At 35.0% G+C, this 24,350-nt stretch overlaps 2 protein-coding genes across 3 annotated transcripts; both read right to left on the bottom strand.

Moving 5' to 3' along the window:
- Positions 1-5: 5 nt before the first annotated feature.
- On the bottom strand, positions 6-12,980 carry LOC135202230 (BTB/POZ domain-containing protein 9-like). Of its 2 annotated transcripts, none has more exons than XM_064231502.1 (11): positions 12,891-12,980; positions 10,796-10,978; positions 9,972-10,122; positions 9,220-9,385; positions 8,970-9,103; positions 8,618-8,777; positions 8,032-8,213; positions 3,888-4,040; positions 3,273-3,451; positions 2,203-2,387; positions 6-1,814 (listed from the first exon to the last, which is right to left on the bottom strand). In XM_064231502.1, exons 2-10 carry the CDS (start codon positions 10,969-10,971, stop codon positions 2,204-2,206), a joined length of 1,485 nt encoding a protein of 494 aa, XP_064087572.1. In that variant the 5' UTR covers positions 10,972-10,978; positions 12,891-12,980; the 3' UTR covers positions 6-1,814; position 2,203. The 2 variants fall into 2 exon arrangements, with proteins under 2 accessions (XP_064087572.1, XP_064087573.1); XM_064231503.1 differs by lacking the exon at positions 12,891-12,980 and adding an exon at positions 12,601-12,879.
- A 2,776-nt stretch (positions 12,981-15,756) lies between these two features.
- LOC135202232 (proclotting enzyme-like) lies at positions 15,757-17,901 on the bottom strand. Its single transcript, XM_064231504.1, has one exon. The coding sequence runs from the start codon at positions 17,557-17,559 to the stop codon at positions 16,021-16,023; it is 1,539 nt and encodes a 512-aa protein (XP_064087574.1). The 5' UTR covers positions 17,560-17,901; the 3' UTR covers positions 15,757-16,020.
- Between the last annotated feature and the right edge of the window lie 6,449 nt (positions 17,902-24,350).

The following is a 24,350-nucleotide window of genomic DNA, read 5'->3' on the forward strand; positions in this document are numbered from 1 at the left end:
TGGTGTGTACTCTCAAAATCTTTATTTTTTCTCCTGTGCAATTTCCTTGCTAAAAAGAATGAATATTCAATGCCTATGAAATTCATGACAACTATTATTGGGCTTGTTTATATAAAAATAAAAATATGGAGCAATCAGTATATAACACATTCATGATGTTGCCAGCAACATTCAAACAAGAAATCAAGAGTTCTCAAAACAAAGCACAATTCTTGCAAATTTCCAAACTTGTGATTGCCAAATATTTCCCACCAGTTACAGATAATGACAAAAGAAGTCTTAAAACCCAAGGTACGAACAAAAAAGTTAGTTATTGATATGGTCATACAAGTACTACAAGGAACATCATGAGTAATATAACCTACTTAAAGTATCTTATAATTACAGAACCCTTCAAATTAACTTGTTTTTGAAGGATTTAAGTATTTGGCATTTGTGAGTAAATGCCAGTAAAAAATTTAACAACTGGTTTCTTTGTAAAACATTATTTAAAACTAGTCTATACAAAATTCAGAGATCCTAAAGAAAAATAATTCTATAACATATTCTACTGACTAAAATCTATCTTAGTACATGTACAACAAAACTACAGTCAACCCCCAGTTATATGTGATTCGGCATACACAGCTTCGCCAATTCTTTAAGGTAGGTCGCAAGTACTTTTGGATATTAGCTATTCATGGGTGGTTGTGGTCCCTATCCCCCGCAAATACCGGGGGTCAACTGTAACTTAAGAATACAAGATCTGAAACTAAGTCCTACTTAAAACTGATATGCTAAATAGAATCTAATGTACTTTTGCTTCATAAACACCAACAATATGGCAACTAAATAAAGCTTTCAGCTTCTACTATACAATAACCAAGCTACAAGTACTTGTACATTGTGCTGTGTACTGTATTTGCCAGCTTATAAGTGGTATGCATAAATAACATAAACCCTGTTACATGGATATTTTTCATGCGAGAAGAATAGTAAAATAAAGAAAAAATGCATTACTCATTGTAAAAATATTTTCAAGGAAAATATCAAAGTTGCTGCATGAACACAGAGTACACTCAATATGCCCATGAAAATTATTTATGAAATACTAGCAGTATGTATAGAAAAAATCATTTACACAATGACATGAATAAAAGAATTGTGAAATTGCAGGTAACATTAAATAAACTTGTTGACAAATTAAGTTCTATACCATACATGTAGTATGTAATGCTAATGAAAATATATCTCCATACACAGAAACAAAGCAACAGCAAACAACAAAAATCTTTAATCATCAACATTTACTTAATTTTTATTAATTATTTTGCATCACTATGACATCGGTGCTCAGTGAACTAATATTAACTAAAACTCATCATCTACACTGTGCACTTAATACCGTGAATAGTAAGTTTTCACTCTAAAAACACAGTACTTGACATGATGCAATATTAAAAAATTTTCTTGCAAAAATAAAAACGCATATCTTACAGGCTGGCAAACTTTGAAGACACTAGTACTTCCCAGTCAATTTAAAAAGCTCACCTAATTCAGACCCAAGTCCTAGTCTGGATTATTGTAGCATACGTACCATACACAAGTGGAATTTCAATGAATTGCACACGTCCTCATAACTAGCCTTACTGCCACTCTTCATCAAGCAAAGGTAATCCACATGTTGAAGTAGTGTCTCCTATGAGTGTTATTTAATGGAAGTCCCAAAAACGGAGTTCCATGGTTCTAATTTATGACTAAACAACTGTAAGTCCTGGCCGAAACTGAATTTCAGGACTAGTCACACATAACCTTTAAATTCCTTAAGTGATTCCCTATAATGAGAAAAATAAGTCAAAATTAGTTCAAAAGAATTCATGCCTCTCAATTAAAAGAAGGCCTCTTCATTTGCTGTACAATGAAGCAAAACATTGCTACATTTTTAGACACAAACAGATAAAGAATAAGATAATGTTGTGATGTTAGTGTAAGTCTAATTCATTTAATACTTGACTTGTGAAACTGATTTAACATACAACCTCCAAAGGTCATTAACTAAAAAAAAAAAAAAACACTGGGAAAATTTCTGTTGAAAATTTAAAGTATTCCTTACAAAAAAGACAAAGTAATAAAAAAAAAAAAAAAAAAAAAAAAAAAAAAAAAAAAAAAAAAAAAAAAAAAAAAAAAAAAAAAAAAGTCTCATAACGCATCTCAGAACCTTACCTCACTTTCCATACGGGGTAAAGACTTCATAGTCCAACACAGTAAAGTTGTAGTCACTCATCAAGGTATTACATGATGCATTTTCCCCATCATAAGAATGTGGAAGGTTAGAATAACTCTCCAAATTTTGATTGCAATTCCCAGCAATAAAGAGATCTGCACCTGCCCCAAATATTGGCCCACAGCTGTTGTGTAATAACAAAAATAATTACTTTGGGACCTAGTAAAAACATTTATGTTAATTCAAAATAGGCTTCTATTCAGTCAATATACGTACTGAAAGAACATACTAATAGTATGGTCACTTCTAAAAAAAAGTCAGATGACACACCAGAATCTTGTGATAACAGTAGATTTTGAGACATATCAGAAAGGTATTAAAAATTCCACTACTTACGACCAGATAAACTTGTTTACAAGCGACCTAACATGTTCTGATACCCGAGAACAGAGCTCCTGATAACTAACTGACAAACCCTTCTTAAATTGCAACTATGGGTTATGATGATGTGTGTTAATTTCCAATTTGAACATTTAAAAGAAGTGTTAAAACAAAAATAAAATCAATTTAAGTGTCATTCATTTTTAAAACAAAAATAAATTTCAACATCATTCAATTTTCTTAACTTAAAACATTAGCATACAAAAACTTATTTGGACATTGCTAAAAAAGTAAAGTTAGTAAAAACTTATTTGGACATTGCTAAAGTTAGGAGATTGGAGTAAAAACTGAAAAAGAATATTATAAAACTTGAAAAAATTTTACAACACAAGGCAGGTTTTGTTGAGGAAGCCTGCATCCTCAACAAATCTAGAGATTCTTTTTATTCAAATCTCTTCTTAAGATTATGCTCAATTTAAAATTTTCACCTGTGACTATTAAAACATTGATTTTTTAGTTTTCCTAGTTTTCCTAAACAACACTCAATAAGAGGTTTAACAGCAAAGAAAACAGGGAATTTAGAGCAGAATGGTTATCACCACTCTTGAAGAAGTCATGCATTAATAAAGAGTGGCTGATTTTTTATTTTAACAAAACAGTAGCGTACTGATTTCTCTGCAGCACTTACTCTGGGTGGTAACAAATAGCAAACATTTTCTTGACAACTGGAAATTTGGTTGGAGGACAATCCTGACTGTTGACAAGAGTAAATAGGAATGCCTTGTCAGAAGCAACATAGCGTCCTTTCATGGTAGTTTTGCCCCAAGGAACATCACTAAATCCACCACAGATTTCTCCATGCTGGCCCTACAATGACAAGTGCAATGATATAAATAGAATATGATGCATAACTGACAGCACTTTATAATGATGTAATAAATATAATGATTCCTGGAGCATGTTATTATTCAAGAATTGAATAAAAAAAACCTTAGTTCAAAATGTTAATATTAAAATATTCAACTTGAAAATAACTTGGTTCCATATTTAAGATCCAGAAATGTTATTGTTACAAAGTGCTGATTAGTAATAAAATATATCAGCCCTCTTACAACTAGTACAAGAATGGTGAATATTCAGTATTTTCATCGCATACCACACATACTAGCACTTCAATACCCCTCGTGGTATTGAAGTTATGTAACATATAACACAAAGACCTTCTCAAATATATATGAAATGGCAGTAATATGAAATTAAATCTAAAGTACCTTGATGTATAAAAAAAATCTCATGATTTTACCATAACAATAGTGTATGTTGGAGCAACACCATCACAATGTCGATGAAATGCATCTGCTGAATAACCATGGGTAGATGCACGATAAACAAGCCTCCACATTTGTTTATTTACACCATACCAGTTGTTAAGAACACGCTGCAATGACATCTTTTCCTGCAAAAAATATCTCGCATAGTCATTCAACTTTGAAACTTATCAAGGGAATGTGACTTAAACATAATCTTTATCTTTTCAGCCAAAATGACAGACAGACAGAAAAAAACAGATGGATAATTAAACAAGTATACAAAACCATACCAATTAAAAGGTAAACTTTTATTTAAAAGATAAATTGCAAGTGTTTCATAAAAAAGTGATTTTAGAATTATCAGTATGCAAATGCTGTATGCATATTACTGGAAAATGTAGTATCCAAACATACCTTGCCCTATTTTTCATTTAATATTTCTTTCATCATTTTTTAAAATTAATATTAACAACCTATGATTGTACATAAATCTTGCAGCACCTATCTATTTGCCCATCTATCTTTTTCTAACCTAGACACATATTCCCAAAACCATCCATTCCCCGAGATGCTATTCCAAGACACCAACCATTTCACATAGTACTCACTTTAACTTTATTTGTTGGATATAAAACCAGTTTAGTCTACTGTCTAGCAATGCAAGGATCAAGCAACCATTCACATAATTGGCATAACCCATGTCAATGGGTGCAGTTTTACCAGAACAAACACTTGTGGGATTGGTGAAGGTCCAATGCAAGGGATTTTAAACTGGTAAACCCACTCCTGACAACAAAGAAGTACTTCTAGTACCAGTCATTGGACAAGTGAAACCACACATCCTTAAAAGCCTACAGAAACCATGAAATTCCCCCAACAGAATGTAGGGCATTTGCTCCTGCTACAGCATTCATCATCAAGGTGATCAATTTCAATTGCTGCCACAAGGAATGGGAGACTCCAGAAGCCTGGATAGCCAACATTAATGAATTCCAGTACATTCTTTTCAAATATGGCTCTTGCCTCTGCCAACAAAGCCAGATCTAAAGGAAATCCTGTTATCGTACATCTAAAAAAAAAATCATGATGAAAAAGGTCACAGTCCAGGTAAGATCTTCCTTCTCAAGAAGTGCAGAAAGGTAATCTCATGATTATTATTACCTTTACGTATTACTATTACCCAGAAGACAAAACCTATTCATATGGAAAAATCCCATAGGGGCCATTGACTTGAAATTCAAGCTTCCAAAGAACATGGTGTTCATTAGGAAGAAGTGGAGGTAAAGGGAAATACATGAAGAAAAGACCCAACTTATCAAAAAAAATTTATATATAAAAATGTATTAAATTGCGAGGAGAATAGTCCATATTAAAGTAGTAATGCACTGAATCTTCCCTTGAACTTCTGAAGTTCCAATTACACGACATCCTCTGGGAAGCTGTTCCACAGCCCAATTGTGCAAGGATTAAAGAGATCATGAATCAATTGTGAATGTGAAAGATCTCTGCTGAAATACAACTTATGAAAAAGTCACAAACAAGAGATCATCAGTCAACAGTCCAAGTCATAACTGCTCCTATTAGGAAACATAAACCTTCTTCCACAAACCACTCTATCTACAAGAAATAGATCTCTGGCAAAAGCAGATATCCACACTGGAGAACAGTGTTCTAGTAAAGGATGTACAAACGACCTAAAACAGTTTGATAGATTTTATCACTGTTATAAATACATGAGGCTTCATGAACAATACCTAACTTTTGCTGGAACTTTCATTAGCTGTTTCTCAAAAGTTAGACTCAGTCAAAAGTTACACCTAGAATAGTAAGTTTAGACTCATTTAGCAAATTTCCATCCACCTGAAGGGGAGGATGGAGAGAGAAACCTGTACTGTGAGATTTGCTAATCAATAAAAACTGGAGTTTAGCCTTATACCTCATTGATTACACCATTCACTTATCTGTTCCATGTTCTGATTGAGGCTGAGGGCAGCTTCATTTCTCATAAGTGGAGACTTCCCTCAACCCAAAAGTGTTGCATCATCAGTATACTGAACAACCTTGCTTACCAGGCGAGCAACTATATCACTTGTATAGTAAACTAAAAATAACAATGGACTAAGAACACTACTCTGTGAACTCCAGACAGAATAGGTCTTGTTCAATAAAGATCCCGTCTACGGCAACTTGCCGCTGCCTACCTGTAACGAAATCAGAAGTAATCCAAAAACATATCCACAGACTCCAAGACTTTGAAGTTTATAAATAAGAGCCTGGTGATTTACTAAATCAAAAGCAGCACTAAAAGCTATTTGAATTACCCAACTGGTTCCTATATGCATATTGACTATCATCTAACAATCCTTTAGATTCCCTTATATATTGGCTTAAAAATAAGTTTCTCTGCAACTTTGGAGAGCACCAGGAGAATAGAAACTGGCCTGTAGCTACTTCAGTATACAGATATGCCACTCTTTGGAACAGACTGTATGTACTAAGCTTGTGCTCATGCTCAAAGATACTACTACGTCCACATAAAAATCTATAGAATCTACTTATCTTGGGAGACAACACACTAGAAAATTTAAAAACAAAGGGAAGAAACTGTCAGGATCTTCTCTATCCCAGCTGTCAAGATCATCAAGAATTTTCTTAAGAACATACCTGGAACGTATTGCCAATTTTGTAAGAATAGGTTCAGGATGACAAGTATCAGGGAGAGGGACATCCTTGGCCGTTGCTTAACTTCAAAAGTTCGATGAAGCAGTAACCAATCTACCATCATCTAATAGTAGTGGTGGAATGGAAAACGACTTTAACCCAAGATAGATGACGCCAATTTGGTAGACCACAAATCAGGCTGAGTAATTCCTTTAAGTTTCCTCTCCAAGGAATTATTATTGTAATTTCTCTCAGCTGTATGGTAAGTTCTATTCGTAGCACGTCAAGAATAAACTAAAATGGTGTAATTTTCATATGAACGATTTTGTCTCCATGAGTTAAATTTGGTTTGTTGTCATGGTAGACTCGACTACATGTATCGTAAAACCATAGGTGGTCATTTGTCCTAAATTTGATGTCCTTTCTAGGGACATATCTTATTAAAATAGCCATCAGTATTTCATTTAACTTCTTGGGATTGGGATCTAATAGAGCATTTGAAATATTATGTACCTGACATACTTCAATATTAGCAAAACTCATGGGCCTCTTGTGGGGCACTGTTTGCATGAATGGGACTCATGAATATTATCCATATTCCAAGTAATGGAAGATCTGTTAAGAGATTAACCTTACAACTATGGAGTTACTGATGGAAAAATTGCAATTTCCTACTCACAAATAAAATAAAAATAAATAAATAAATAAAAGAGGAAATACACAAACTTAAAAGTAGTTAGAATACTCTTTTTAAAACAAAAATAGAAAATGTTTGTTAGGAGACAGTTAAAATCTCTGATTACATTAAAAACAAACAAGAATAAAAAATATGAAAAGATGTAAATAAATCATTATTTGTTAAAAACGCATGCTTGCCTTAAAACTTTGCTCAATTTAAAATCTCCTTTGACCATATAAAAATAAAGCACTCCTAAATTTAGTAAACTCACCATGGAAACAGAACTTCCCCCAGCAAGGGGTACAAGGAAATCACTGCAATAAGGTTTTCTACTCATCATTAAATTATAAAAGGCAAAATGCTTTTCAATTGACAACTTATTAAGGTAAAAGCATAATAGTAAAAAACTAAAAGTTACATTATTATAATTAAGAAGAATCCCTATAGTTTCATAAATTTTTATGGAAATTTTGGAACATAAACCTCTCTATGTAGTCAAAAGTCAAAAGCTCACTTCAACACATGATCAGCCACAGGGAATGAAATCCAGTTAGAACCAGTAGGTCAATATCTTTAATGTAACTTGTCTCAAGGAGGTGAACTGGGAAATTTTGGCTCTATGAACTTCAAAGTAAAAAAGTAAAAAAGCTGGTGACTTACAGATTCCTCATATGGGAGTTCAATCATAATATAGTTTCTTTAGACATGAAATTTAGCACTAGACAAATAAACCATTCAAATGTTCTATGTTAGTCAGACTGAAATTAAAATAATTATGAATCTGTTATAGTACTTACATTGACAAGTAGCTGTGAGCCAGCAAATAACTTTAATGAAACCCTAGGTTGTAATCTTTTATCTTCATTGGTAGAGTTATCCTTAAATTTGTTTGGTAAAGCAGCATAGCGGTAGCGTTCCAATGATAGTTCCATCGGTACTGCCCCAGTAGGTTCCACTTCTTCAGCAAAAACTTGACTATCTGAAATTTTATGAGGAGAAAACAAATGTGGAGAATCACATGGGCTCACATGACATACAAAAAACTTTTGTATGTGCAGTCCCTGATTATCAGCAGATAATGGTGATCCGATTTTAAGGCACTTGTCTAGCATTATAAAATCGGTGATTTATGGCACCACAACTTTTGTTATATAACTTTAACAACCATTTCTAGTGGGTGCTGGGAATGCTCCAAGAAAAGAGGCAATTCTTGTACGGACAAACACTGATTTATTCATGACTGCATACTTATTTTTGTGGTTGACATAGATAACTGTGCATAAACTAATGACATACACTTGGAATATAAGTTATATTTGGAGGTCATAACTAAAGTCATCCCACCTTTAAAGTATTTTCTATCAACTTATCATATAAACATACCAATAAGTAAGAGGCGCACATGATTGATGACACCTGGTAATTGCTGACAAACACGTAGTCTCTCCTCTTCAGTCCAGTGAGCAGTTGGCTGTGTAACACCTGCACCATACTTGGCCCAACTAAGAACCCCTCTCCATACATCTTCCTCTTCTAAAGCTAACTGTTACAAATGATATACAAAGGCTGAATGATTACAGAATACCTCACCAATCTTATTCAATAATCCTCAAACATTATATAAGATAAAAAAAAATCTGAAGAGTTGCACAGAAAATATCACACAAGATTAAAAACTACCCTAGCATTATATGCATCTTATATCACATAAAAATTTTTCTTAAGATTAGCTTACATTGTCTGATGAGATAAGCCTTATTAAGGCTTCTCTTGATAGATTCAAGAACGATGTTGTCTGCATACACTCGAGGGCATTTTCTCCAATATAAGCCACACAGCGATCAACAAAAGCACGACTACCTTTACTACCTAAACACAAAATACACTCAAATTATGAAACAAGTTATTTGCAATTCTAAAGCAAATGACCAACCAACAATACACAACAAAAAAATAATAGTGGACAAAATAAAACATCATACAACCTCCAGTTCGCTGTTCCATTTTGAGGGCTGCCATGAGAAATGTACATGCATTATGAGGAGTCATAGTAGTGGCGATGTGATCTTCACAATGCTGGCAGAGTTCTTCAAGGCCCAAGTCATGACCAACACCATAGACTTCAAAAACATCATTATCACTCATCACAACCTGATGAAACATTGTAAGAATTACATAAAACGATCATTTTGTTAACAAAATCTTTTATTTATACTTTGAGAATATATAACATCTACAAAAATACTGCATATCCTCAACAACTCATGGTACAATAAAGTATAGTTACTGAGCTTAAAATTATATCCTAACAGGCATCACGCAATCAAAAAATCAATTTACAGTTAGCAATAAAAGGACTGCTGTTTTCTTACAAGGTATGTGATTTGCCCCTAAAATTTTAGGAATCCTTGAAAAATAAAAGGATTAATTACTAAACTTGGTACAACATCCCCAATAACTTCTATGGCAGTATTCAGCAATTTTAAATGTAATCTTTATGATCATATCACTGCAATGGAAATAAAATAACACAACAAACAGAAGTTTAAAAGGTTTCAGGAAATTTCTATAAATATGAGAGAAAAATTAGTCCTGATAAATATTACAAATTGAAAAAGAAAAATAAGGAAGAATGTATTAGTACCAATCATAAAACAACTGAGATTACTGCCATTTAAATTGACACCTACAAAACTAGATATGTACATGAAAATATAAGAAAATAATTAAGTCATACTTTGCCTGTATAGATGTAACTTATAACTTGTCGAAATATATTTGGCTGGTATTGTGGCAGACGAATAGTTGTATGGGGACTCCCTGGGGTGACAGTACTGCCTGGTATGACGCATATTTCACCTCCTGATGCCTCAACAAAGCTTTTACATCTTAAAAAAAAATAAATACAGAAAAAAAATTTAATATAAACTTAATGCAATGCTTAGGGCACTTTACATAGAAACAACTCATCAGTACATGAGTTTGTGGAGCAAAAGTTCTAAAAAAAAAATCTGCTCTTCCTTAACATAGTACATTCTCATTTTACTTGTGCCACAGTACCCCAGTAAACAGCGAAGCAGAAATGAGTTGTCACAACAGCTAAACAGTTAATTAATTCACAAATCAAATACAATAATCACAATGATATGTGTAAAAAAATTTGTTATATAAATTTTGTTCCAAAATCAAAACTATTACAATAAATTTTATCATAATTAAAAAAATTAATATATATAAACATTCTAATACACATGACAGAAGCTTTACCTGGTCCTATTCAGCAACTGACATCTTGGCCTAGTAAACTGAGATGCATTTATGAAATAAAATATCCATATTTTCTGTCCTAATGAGAATTTTATGAAATAAAATATCCATATTTTCTGTCCTAATGAGAATAAGTTCAGTCAATCAAAACAATGCTCAATAATGCTCCTTCAAAATCCCAAAATAACAAAGATCTAATTACGTATGTAATAGCATGCATTTTCATAGGAGCACTTGTATTTCTTGGCTGCAATCGCATTTCAAATAAAAAAAAATGCATGGAGAATCACTCACCTAGCCTTCAGTATAAGTTTATGTGCAGCGATGTGGGTTTCTTCACGCCCAATAACAAATATGATGTCGGCAGAGTCTTTGTCTTCCAACAGATGCTGTAGGTCCTCTAAAAGACGCGACACCCCTACCAATGATTTGTCTGAGAAGTGAATCCCTCCTCCAACCCTTGTACCCATGCTGAGACTGAAAAAGAAAATTTATACTGTGAATTGTCACCTATTTAATTAAAATTAGGCTACACATTAGAAGGCTTGTTTGGCTATTATAAACTATAATATTGTTATTTATATCAGTCTCATTACTAATGTATAACATACATCTTCAACTGATATGTACCATACCCTAGATATGGGTAGCAATAGGGAAGCCCTGACCAAGACATGGATGTGCCATCAACACCAAAGCCTCCCTCGAATTTTTCAAAATTCACAGGTCAGGCTAGACTAAGCTAGGCAATAGTATTCATTTTCTAAAACTTTAAAACTAGGCTATGTAGGTAAAGTGAGTTTGGATGTAAAGTAGAAGACTTTAGGGTAAAATTTAATAAGCTGCCAATAAGACTCCAGTCAGCTAATTTTGCAAGAAAAATAATTTGGGGTTTTTCATGCAAAAATGGCTAGGAAATGATAGGGGACTAAAAGAACCTAAAGATACCAACCTAATGTAACCTGGCTATGGAGGGGGAGGGGAGGGGACTGGAATTGTCTTACCTTATGTCATAATTTGATTAATTTTTGTTTATCATTTGTGCATACCTATACTTTGTTTTTTTCCATCTGTCCATCCAGCTGTGGTGTTTGCGCATGGTAACACTGCGTCCCGGGGTTTAGATAATAATATTCAGCTTACATTCAACAATTATAATAATATCCTATTTCGAATATTAACTGTGTAAATCGCATACAGTAAATTATTAAAACACTTTTCAGTTGCAAATGTACACCCAGATATCCTTTTATTTACCAAAAACTTACACATAGCGTAACTATTTAAAGCCCGGGACGCAGTGTTACCATGCGAGAACACCACAGGCGGATGGACAGATGGAAAAAAACCGAGTATAGTATAGGCTAGCTATACCTATGAGGTTCAAAATAAAGAGAATGAAGAGCTTTTTTCATTTGTATATATATATAAAGTACAATTTCATATCTTGTATTGGCAACTTATAAAAGAGGGTAAAAAACCCCATGGTACAGGGATGGACCATGTACGATCAATGTGTACAACCCCAAGAAAAGTACATTATAACGCGTCCTGACATCGGAGATGGGCATCAGACGCGACTTGTTGTTGGTGAGAAACGGAGCTAAAGACCTCTACTCCGGTGTCAGAACACGTTATAATGTACTTTTCTGGGGTTGTACACATTGATCGTACATGGTTCACCCCTGTACCATGCGGTTTTTTACCCTATTTAAAGCCCGGGACGCAGTGTTACCATGCGAGAACATCGCAGGCGGATGGACAGATGGAAAAAAACAGAGTATAGTATAGGGTAGCTATATCTATGAGGTTCAAAATAAAGAGAATGAAGAGCTTTTTTCATATGTATATACTACCTAAGTATCTTAAAAAGTAAAACTGATCTGCCTTAGGTCAACCAAGTCTCTACTTAGAAAATGACGTTGATAAATGTTATAGCTTTCTTTTAGCTAACACTGGGTTAGATAAAGTTTTTGAGTTTACGTTACACAGATGACTTAGGTAGAGGTTCCTGCAGAATGTGCTTGTCACCTAACACTAACTTTGAGCTTACTCAACCCATAGACGATTTAGAGGTTCCTTCAGAATTAGCTTCTCACCTGAAACTATAAAACTATCTAAAGCAGCTATAATTATTCAGTGCAACAGGAATCTTATCCTCTGACATCCGACGAAGACGATCAACCCGTTGAAGTCTCCAGCCAGCGGCTGCGCTGCTGTGTGCAAAACACGCTGTTCTTTCATCCAAAATAACACATAACTCCTACTTTTCTCAAGTTCCCAAGAACCGTCTATGATAACTTGATCATTGACGCCAGCAAAATTCAAAATACGACTGGTAGTAACTACGACGGTTCTTCTAAACCACGATTACAATCTCTTTAACTACCTGTTGCACCTGACGGTCAAACTCCGATGTAAACAAACAACTGCGAACAAAAAATACACTAGGGGGGTAGGGGGAGCTTTCCACAGATCATTAATATACCTAGATTTGACTGCGGCTTCAGAAATTTCATGTGACAAATCCAGATTTATCGTGGGAAAGCAGCGTATGTCCACATCGAGGCAATGGTTCAATTATCATCAGACAATCTTTGCCCTTTTACGAAAAGGTATTGAAAATTGAAGTTTCTGGTCCCTTTTTTGAACAAATACAGTTTGTTCCATAATATAGGTAGGCTACATACCTTTTGAAATGCATTATTACGATTTGCAGAACATTTAAATGTTATTTAAGGATTATATTTTCTTCATTCTCATTATTGATTTGATACACCATCATCAAGCTGAAATATACTAAAACTTGTTAAGTGCAACAGTATGAGCTTAATCAATACTGAGGAAGATAAGGACGGAATGAGTTACCGTAATGGAATATGCTTTAGCTCGGTAATTGTAGTATGCACAAGGCCAATATAGCACTGTATTGGCCTTGAGTATGCATAACACCTTCAGTATCGAACATCAATTTAAAATCTAGTTACAAATCGTATACGTTGACTGGCAAGTAATCATTCGTCATTTGTTAATTTTAATATAAAAAGACCCTTGGTTCTAGAGTAAACTTGTCAACACTTCACATATGTTTCGTTTGTATGGTGTTTTTACGTTGCATGGGACCAACGGCTTTACGTGACTTCCGAACCACGTCGAGAGTGAACTTCTATCACCAGAAATACACATCTCTCACTCCTCAATGGAATGGCCGAGAATCGAACCAGCGACCACCGAGGTGGGACGCAAACACCATACCAACCACATTCACTGAGGCGCTATACTTCACATATGTACCTGCTTTATTAAACTTCACCTCTGTAGCCCACTATATATTATTCAATAATCAAGTATTATCTTCCACCAGCACTTGTAGAATTATAATGACGTAATTTTATGGTACGTTGGGTGTAATAAGTAAAATATTTTCATGGACATAAAAGCGCCTGAAGAAAGGGCACGGTAGGCTTTGGAAACCAGATTTGGAGCTTTTATAATGAGTTGATACGCTTTTATGTGTGCGAGTATAATAATTACTAAGTTGAATTTCACACTTTTAGTAATATTTTAGTAATATATTTTAAATGGCCTTGATGGCAACTTTACGAGCGTTCTTTATATAGTGACCGTTGATTAAAGCACTGCTTTCTATTTCACCAGTCGAGTATTTGGATTATAATTGCATGTGTTACTATCCAGCTGTGAGCCATCGTTTCTGAAATCGATCGTACTACACAAGTAACCTATAGGCTACACACGTGCCAGAGGTTCGAGTGAATACATTTGGCAATGTGCGATAAGAACTCAGGTAATTATGATAAATTTTGTTTCAAATGAATGACTTCATATATAAATAGAGCCAGTTCTGCCTTGAACTAAATTTGAGGAATTACGTGTACCATGACCTTTGCGCTCGATCATAGATTCAAGTTAATGATTAAGCAGTCGTAAATGTCGTTATCGACTGATTTACGATTCAGTAACCTTCGTGGTTAAGCGTTTCCATTGGACAAATTTCCAACGAATCAAAATGTAAATCGGTCTAAATAGAAATCAGAATTCCAACAGTGACAATTTTAGAAAAGCTGCTTGGTTATTTTCCTAAAGCATTACATAAATGCATGCGAGAGCATATAACCCATTCATTCCTTGTCTCGTCTTGTGGCCTACCACTTACTTCTGAACTTGAACATGAGAACACATTGCTCATAAAGTAGTCGTAACACGCTAACATACACACGTGTATATAGTATGTATGTATGTATATATATATATATATATATATATATATATATATATACACACACACACACACACACACACACACACACACACATATATATATATATATATATATATATATATATATATATATATATCTATATATATATATATATATATATATATATATATATATATAAAGCCCCGTACACACTTGGAAACATTGTTTGGAAACAATGTTTGAAAACGGTTTCCAAACAGTTTGGAAACTGTTTCCAAAAACTTGATTCCAAACAGTTTGGAAACAGTTTTCAAACTGTTTGGAAACAGTTTGCAAATTATTTGTAAACTATTTCCAAACAATGTTTCCTGTCCACACCTCAGTTGTGGCCATGCCTGTGATGAGTGTAGAGGTTGCTGCAGCAGCGTCTGCATTTTACTTGGCACTTTTGATAAAGTCAAGGGAGGTCAAGAAAAAGAGAAAGATATGGGTGAGGAATTTTTTTTAAAAAAAGGACCCTCTGTGAATTTGCTTTTGGCGGCTATCCCCGTCAAGGCATCCATCTTATTAATTCTATTTTTGTAATCCACATTTGTTACATCCCACAATGTTGGGGATGAATGCAGCAATTCAATTAGTTCTAGAGTTTTCTCGACTGACCACAGGGTGTTATCACTGCAAGTCTCGAGTAGGTACTAATTCATCGTCGCGGCGTCGCCTCGGCCGCACACACACACACACACACACACGCAGTGTTTCCCATTCTGGATGGGAAACAGTAATTCGTGAAATGGTGTTAGGGAAGGGTTTGCAAACAGTTTTCAAACTGTTTAGAAACATTATGTAAGCAGTTTGGAAACATTGTTTGCATTCAGTTTGGAAACAGTTTCCAAACTGTTTGGAAACCGTTTCCAAACAATGTTTCCAAGTGTGTACGGGCTTTAAGAAGAGAGAGAGAGAGAAAGGGGACTACAGACGTAATTTGAATTAACCTTCGGGATACCAATATATTTGCGGATAGAAATAAAACTAAACATTATTAGCATTGGAATAGGATTTATTCATTAGAGAAACTTATTTTTTTTTTAAGTAATTGTAATTTTTCTTCAACATTCAAACAATTTCTAGTGACGTGAGATTCCTTTCATTAATACACGTCTACGCATGGAAAACTGATTAATGTCTAAACACAAGAGGACCTCAGCTTAACTAGGCCTTTTAGCATCAAATATGATTTAAGATTAAACATATTACCCTTACCCTTATGCATTTTACATAATCTAAAACAATCTCTTTTTTTTCAATAACAAAAGTTTACTCCCGTGTTACTCTCAATCCAGTTAATATAATTAGTAACTTTAGTATAAACACCGGGAGAGTCCAAGTCGCCACATCCATGCCCGAAGGAAACTAGCCCTATCAGATAGTACTTCCCATCCAACTGCAACTGGAGAGGTCCCCCCGAATCACCCTGACAGGAATCTCTCCCTTGTTCATAAGCACAGATCATGTTATTAGTCACATCATCTGCTATAACTGGGTAGTTTTGGCATTCAACAATGGGCACATCGACCTCCATTAAGACATGACTTTTAGCTCCCTGATATTGGAGAGTTCCCCAGCCAGTCACTGTGGCATTTTCCCCAATGAAATCTTCGGAGATGTAATTGGCTGGCAAGCAAATGGGAAAGATTCCTCCATCAGCAAAGCTCCCTACTGGCGTTTGTAGGCGAAGTAATGCAATATCATTATCAACAGTGCTTGAGTCATAATTTTCATGCATGATAATTCCATCAATATTGAACTGCAGTTCAGTGGCCTCCGTTACAGTTGTGTCATGATCACCTAAAATAACATAAATCTGACTGGCTTCCTTTCCATCTACACAATGTGAAGCTGTAATTACCCATTCATCACTCAACAAAGAACCGCCACAGAAAGGAGACCGACTACCAGAATGATAGTATATTCCAGCCTGCCAAGGCCACTCAAGAGCTTCGGCTTCATTCCCACCAACAATCCTAGACCTGCCCTTGATACCACACTGGCAGCTGGAGTTACTACTTGTTGTCGCTGAGGTTGGTGGAGAGCTTATCTCAGGCGAGGTTGCCGGACGACTTGAGTCGGAGAACGTAAAAGTACTTCCATCAGAGGCTGTAGGGTTGGTTGTTTCAACGGATGCTCCAGGATTTTTCTCAGATGATGCAGCAGGACTTGTGCCGTGGGAAGTTAGAGAACTTGTATGTGAAATTATGTCTGGATTCGAAACAAATGGAGTTACAGGAGAAATTGCTTCTGAATGAGTTACAGAACTCATTCCTGAGGTTACCAAAGTACTTGTACCAGTGGCAGACTCTGTTGGTGGATTGGGATCGGATGTTAACAGTTCTGTCACACTAGTCGGATCAACCGCATGTACAACACAGATAAATCCTTGATGAGCTAGATTTGCAGCCTGAGAATAAAACCGTACAGACAGAAAATTGGACTGTGTTGTGAAATCTAAGAAACCAAAGCCGCAGTATTTATCTCCATCATACATCCAGCAGTCACCTGACGGTGAGAAGAAGAAAGTATCCTGAAGGCAACCGTCGGATGGCGTGGTGTCAAAGTAGCACTGTAGTCGGAGGGCCGTATAAAATGGAGAATACAGTTGCCATAAACACGCTGTGCCTTCGGGGTAAGGGTTCGGATATCCTGGAGAGGTAAAATAATAATCGGAATACCCTACGAACACATTTGACTCCCCACAAGGGAGAGGGGGACAATAATATCTTGCAGCGGATTTTGCCGAGATTTCCATAACACCGCAAACTAGAAGAAGGGTTAAGGTCTTCATTGCTAGGGCTTGTGCGCCAACGATGTTTGCCTCTGCAAGTTATATGACCACGGTCTACTCTAGTGACTGAACCAAGTGATCATACGAGTATTTAATATGGGCGGCGACGCGGTGCTCAAGCCCTTTGCCCCTCCCACTTACAAAGATAAAAAACTCATAAACTCCCTCGACAAATTGAATCCAACGCAGTCAACACATGTCGATAATTACACTTCGGTCTGTGGGGTAAATGTTTTCTCCCTTTTCCATTTCTCTTTTATTTCAAAGATAGGTTAGATTTTTCGCTACCAATCGGTGACGTATAAGAACAAATTACAGAACTTTCACTACCAAATTTATTCTTAGGCCAATTACATAACTAACTCTCTCTCTCTCTCTCTCTCTCACACATACACACACACTATCAGTTTTCAGCAAGCATCAGTGAACCACCAAGGTACGCTATTAAATTCTTTGCCTTTAAACATGAGTGATATCAAACTTCTAACTTCAACCTTCGTAATTACATAGGCCCATTTGGGGTTTTCCCAGTCTCATAATGTGGGCCTATTTGGGGTTTTCTCATAACGGTGAAATTCGCCGTTATGCATGCTGTTCAAAGCAGCCTCGTATGCATGTGGCATTGCCATTGAATATGGCTGGAATAATATTTGAAAGCCAAAAGGGTAGCAACACAAAAACGAAAATGAATATTCCTGATAGTCTAGTATCACATTCTCCTAATGACTATACATCTATACATGTCTACTTATCCGTCAAGGAACTGTGCTATTTGGCATTATACGGGCAAAGAATTCCACTTTCAGACTTGGAGTTTTAAATTATTTTTCCTTGTGAAATTCGAAAGCCCACGTAATATTCTCTCGATCTTGTGAAATATGAAGGTTTTGACACACGACAGTCAGTTATACATATACAAAATATCGAAACCTGCTAATCACCATGGAAGAAAATCACACATACTTATACTGAGAAAATACATAATCAGGAAGGCACTTGTGATGAACACAAACACCCACCCACATACACGTGAACTTGACCGGCATTTACATATGGTTTAAATACCACTGACGTTATGAGCTTACTGATAACCAACAGTTGCCCAATCATACTGATCAAAACATCTGTTCCTTTCTACAGAAGATCAGAGTTCATATCGGGGCCTTGCGTAGAGTTAAGTTATAATGCAGTCTCTCCCGGTGGTAGTGTCATTAGTACTATATGAAATTACTATCATGAACTGCTTGGGTATCTCTCCTTTAAGAAAAAACTATAGTTTTGCAAAGACTATAGTACTTCAGGTTAAACATTTTAATCATTCAATATAATCGAAAAATGTTCATTATAAAGCTAAAGGAATCATAACATTACTCAAACCATCAGCTTATAGCCCAGGGAATGAGTCTGATAGAAGCGTTTAGACTAAGACTCCAATACACCATTTACGGTATTGAGAAGCATCATCTGTCTTGAAAAAAAAAAAAAAAAAACACACACACACACATCTTCATCGCTTATCTATAACGATTTCATATAAAGCTTTATGCTAATCATTTCGAGGAACCTTTAGCTTTCATCATGACAATGTTTCTACATAAATGTAATTCTGAAAGACACATAGACGGCTTGGCTGCTCAAAGCACACACTTGATACAACACAAAAGTTCTAAAGGACTTCTTTTATGGCAAAGATGAACCTGCCAGCTTACAAATTAGGTTAAATTGCTTGGAAAATGTGAAGATAAGTCGGCAGGTAGGAAGGGAGTAAGTCCACATACTGGAAGCTGTGTACAATGAGAACGAGAACCCTGAGATGACATGCATTCTACTAGCTCTCAAGAGCAATGCCCAAAGTAATATTTGTAAACAAGCAAATGGTGGTAAGCTCCAAGTTATAAAGAACCTGATGGTTAACTGTAAAAATCTGTAAGAACCTTTTTCATAAAATCAGCTACGAATTTCAATGGCCAACTACTGCAGGAGTAAAAGCAATAGGGCAATGGTACAAAAGTATGGGTGAGACTTTGGGTGAGTTATACCACACAAAGGGTGTTCAACAAGGAATCGGATGAAGATGAAAAGTACTTGAATAAATAAGAAAAACAGCTGCAAATGGAGTGTGTTATTGTATATGCTTGCAGATCATATCATACCTATTTATCATATCAATAAGAGAAAAGTTGAGAGTAAAAAATATGAGCAAAAGTTATGAGGTAAATGGAAAAATCAGAAGGACCAATGATTGTTAATGTGGAGACTGGAAGAATGGAAGTACTATAGTTAGTGGATAAGGGAGGGAGCTACGGGTTTGAAACCTACCCTATTATATAAACTGGGTCAAATGATGGGCACATGTCAATTTTGTCAGAGATCGGTCAAGCAGTTTGGAATTCTATAACATACAAACATAAACAAAAATGAACTTTTATATATATTATATACATATGTATATATATAAAATATATATGCTATATATGCAATTATATTATATATATATATATATATATATATATATATATATGATATATATATATATATATATATATATATATATATATATATATATATATATATCTATATATATATATATATATATATATATATATATATATATATATATATATATATATATATATATATATATATATATATATATATATATATATATATATATATATATATATATATATATATATATATATATATATATATATATATATATATTATATATGGTGGCCAGAAAACTCGGTCTCAAACGTCTGTGCTTCATCTTAAAACCTTTAACTTGTTTTTTTACACTAAATTATAAGGTACTAAACAGTAATATATAAATAAAAGAACATTTATTGACTATTTTTTTACAATATTATAGGGTACTAAACAGTAGTTTATTATTAAAAGAACATTTATTTGACAATAATTAATCGACAAAAAATTAAAATGATGAAGTTATAAATTTAATCTTGTAATTACGTATAACACTTTTAAAAACACTTAAGGTTATAAACAATAGATTTAAAAAAAACCACTTTGGTTACTGCCATCATACTCTTCCGTTAACTTTTCAATGCAATTGTCAAGTTTTTCATATTTTTTCTTTTTAACTGGCTTTTCTCCTAGTTGCAAATGTAGAATCTTAGTTTCTGTTAGAGCCTCTTCTTTTTTCAGGACATCAATAAATTTCCAAATATTGGGTTTTTTGCATGCTATCGATTGATTTAAGGCTGAGTGAAATCCTTCTAACGCATTGTTTGTTCGAGGTAATTTATTTATGACACGACTTCTCATATTCCAAAATGTTATAGGGTATAAAGGAGCTTCTCTTCTACGGCGACGTCCATGGATTGCACCAATATATGTTAACTCAAAGTAACTAATAAATTCCATCGGAAGTAACTCGTCTTCACTTAGTTCTTCAAATGCATTTGTAACTTCTTCAATTGGTAAGAATGCCATAGCACAAAACATTCTTATTAACAACGAAAAGTTGTTGTCGGTATTGTACTGACACTTATGACCCAAATCACAAATTCGGCGATAAACATTCTGGCACACATGAAAGAAGCACCCAACAGTGTCACAACAAGGAAAATTATTTTCGATACTATTACCAAGGCCTATCTCGAAATCAATCATCACTTCCTTGGGATTTATATTTGGCAGAAGTTCTTTTAGTATTATGAAAGCTTTATTATAAGTATTCTCTGTTTTGTCAGGCAATAAAATAAATGCACGAGGGAAGACTTTCCCATGTATATAAGCATGTATAATCAGGACTTGATACCATACGTTAGGTGGAACCTTGAAAGTTCCATCAATTCCTAAATAACGAGAACTTTGTAGGTCATTAAGTACCTTGTCAGAAGCAAATACTAAAATTCTTTTCTCATCGTCAGTTCCACTGTCACTCTGTAGAAAAGCTTTTCCATCACTCAAAACACGGAATGACTGTGGTATTTCAAATCCTGTGCGTGTCTGAGGTAATGGAGGTGCACCGAAAGCTTTAGTCCGTCAATTAGTTATTGATCTTGAAATTGATGGCAAACTTGATATCTAACTTTTTCCATTTTCATCAAGTTTACTCACACTATCGGCTAAAATAATTCGTGTGCTAGATGAATTACCATTCTGAATTTTACACTTAATTTCTGATATAGCACTTTTGGCTTCCACTTTTGCTAATGTAGACGAATGATTATGGCTGTTAACTTTCTTGACAATCACATTTTCTCCCTCTTGAATCTTCGTGTGAATTCGTGCCATGCATGAAGATTTTCGCATTTCACTCGCCAGAATAACCTTATCTTGTCAGCACTGTGTATATGAAAATCACATATGTAGTTCTCGTCGTCGATGAATTTCTTTTTTCCTCTTTGGGATGAAATGTATTTAGAAGCCATCGATATGGGTACTGAAACTAAACTGAAAATATAAGAGATTGAATAGAAAACAAGAACTTCATCCCACGTTTACAGTTTAACAGCCATTCTAATATAATACCATAGTTAACACCAAACAGCCCCGTTTCCGCGAGCTCTATAGGTAACCGAGAGACCCAGTTTTCTGAGACCGACTTTTTTGATACAGAGTTTCTCTATTTTTCATACAAAATTCCTTTGACATTTTTCTATGCTTAACAGCAAATCTAATGTCTTAATTAAACATAAATATGCACTTTATTTGCCTTTCTGCAGCTCTGTTAGAGGGCATGATAGTTTTTCTACCATTTAAGACGTAAATATTCAACATTGTTTTGAGACCGAGTTTTCCTAGCACCATATATACATATACATACATACATACATGCCGCAACTCGAGTTTTGGAGCCGTAACTTGACAAAGCATCAAGTTACAGCGCTGTAAGCGCCGTTGACTTGATGCCTATTCTTTCCAACGACATTGAAAAAGCAGCGTAAGATTGAATTGCTGTAAGTCGAGGATGTACTGTGTGTGTGTGTGTGTATATATATATATATATATATATATATATATATATATATATATATATATATAATATAAGCTACAAATGTCCTTTAATATCCAATTCGCTCTACCTCAGGAATAATATATTTTCATATTTGTCAACCAAAGGGGAATTTTTAGTTGATAATAAGTTCGTCACCTTGTGGGACAGAACCAGCAAATAGACACACAGAAATGCAGTGATGCCTTAAACCACATGGCCAACAAGGGAGGCTTAAGGCATCACTGACATCCTGTGTTCTTGTCTGTTCGCTGGCTCAATCCCATGAGACAACAAACTTATAATCAACTAAACAATTTCCCTTCGGTTTACACATAGAAGATGTATTATTTCTGAGGTAGAGCGAATTGAACATTAAAGGACATTTTGTAGCTTAGTGCTTGTATATGAATCAAGGCGATGTCATAAAATTCATTCATATGCTGTGTGTGTGTATAGATATTTAAATATAAATTGCAACCCATATTGCACACAATTCTGATATTAATTATGCATTATTGTACAGAAAAATCACTTATTCCATAAGTCTGGAGTGCAGTACAATTTACATCAACTGAATAAATTCATCCATCTGAATAAACTAGTAGTACGTAATGAGGACCTTGGTGTCTTATACATTGTAATGCAAGATGATTTTACTGGGGTTCAGCCTCATACCACCACCAACTACACCATTCACTAATCGACTACCTGTCACAACTCAGACAAAGGGCAGCTTCATTTCTCATCAGGAGAGACTTGACTACCCATAAGTATTGCAGCATCGGCATACTGAACACACAAACTAGTCCTGCAGACAAAACCGGTAGAAAAATAATCTTATGGTTGGTTAACACCACAGGTACCAATAGTGCTAGTTGATATTGCCAACAAAAAGCACAGAATTTAAAGAAAAAATAGTACCTGTGGTAGTGCTGCTTGCAAATGTGAACGTATAAAAAAATATGTATACATTAGCCAATCTGAATTAGTTACAATGTACCTAAAAATTAGCAGCTCAATAAAAAGTTCAAACAGACTTAAACACATCTACTACTCCTACATATACTGTGACTGAAATATATGTACATAGAAAAGTTAGCTCTTAAAAAAATGACATTGTTATGATACAATGAAGTTTGTTCATACTTACCTGGCAGATATATATATAGCTGCATTCTCCGAAGTCCGACAGAATTTAAAAACTTACGACACACGTAGTGGGAGTCAGGTGGTTAGTACCCATTCCCGCCGCTGGGAGGCGGGCATCAGGAACCATTCCCATTTTCTATTCAGATTTTCTATTCCCAGTCTCCTGAGGGGAGGTGGGTGGGCACTTTGATTATATATATCTGCCAGGTAAGTATGAACAAACTTCATTGCATCATAACAATATCATTTTGTTCATGAAGCTTACCTGTCAGATATATATATGGCTGAATCCCACCTTTGGGGGTGGGGAGAGACAGAATAGGATTTTAGGAAACATATACATGCAGATGATTGACATCTTGGTTCCTTACCTGTTAGCATAGCTGACTTCGTGATTACTGTCACCCAAGTCTGCTTCTGCTTTACTAGAGTCTCCAGCAAGGTAGTGACCTATGTAGCTGGTGAGTTCTAGATGATCTGTCAACGGGGGCGTGACCACAATGCGACTAGACCATTTGACCATACTATGAGGGCAACAAAGCAAAACCACCACCTGACCTAGCCTATCAAAAGTTAAATCCCACATATCTAGGCTAAAGGAAGGGAAGTCCGCCTTAGGCGGTCGACCCTACAACCATAAACAATACAATAATTAAAAGCTCACCTAACCATTCTC

This window comes from Macrobrachium nipponense, chromosome 30 (assembly GCF_015104395.2).
Source record: "Macrobrachium nipponense isolate FS-2020 chromosome 30, ASM1510439v2, whole genome shotgun sequence".
Classification (NCBI taxonomy): Eukaryota; Metazoa; Arthropoda; class Malacostraca; order Decapoda; family Palaemonidae; genus Macrobrachium; species Macrobrachium nipponense.

What these genes read in the sequence shown, in the direction of transcription:
- LOC135202230 (XM_064231502.1), bottom strand. Translation starts at nt 10,971, where the DNA reads ATGGGTACAAGGGTTGGAGGAGGGATTCACTTCTCAGACAAATCATTG. An exon ending in GGCTTATCTCATCAGACAAT is followed by an intron (nt 8,778 to 8,969) that starts GTAAGCTAATCT and finishes CATTTGTAACAG; the next exon opens with TTAGCTTTAGAAGAGGAAGA. An exon ending in GCTATTTGTTACCACCCAGA is followed by an intron (nt 2,388 to 3,272) that starts GTAAGTGCTGCA and finishes ATTACACAACAG; the next exon opens with CTGTGGGCCAATATTTGGGG.
- LOC135202232 (XM_064231504.1), bottom strand. Translation starts at nt 17,559, where the DNA reads ATGAAGACCTTAACCCTTCTTCTAGTTTGCGGTGTTATGGAAATCTCG.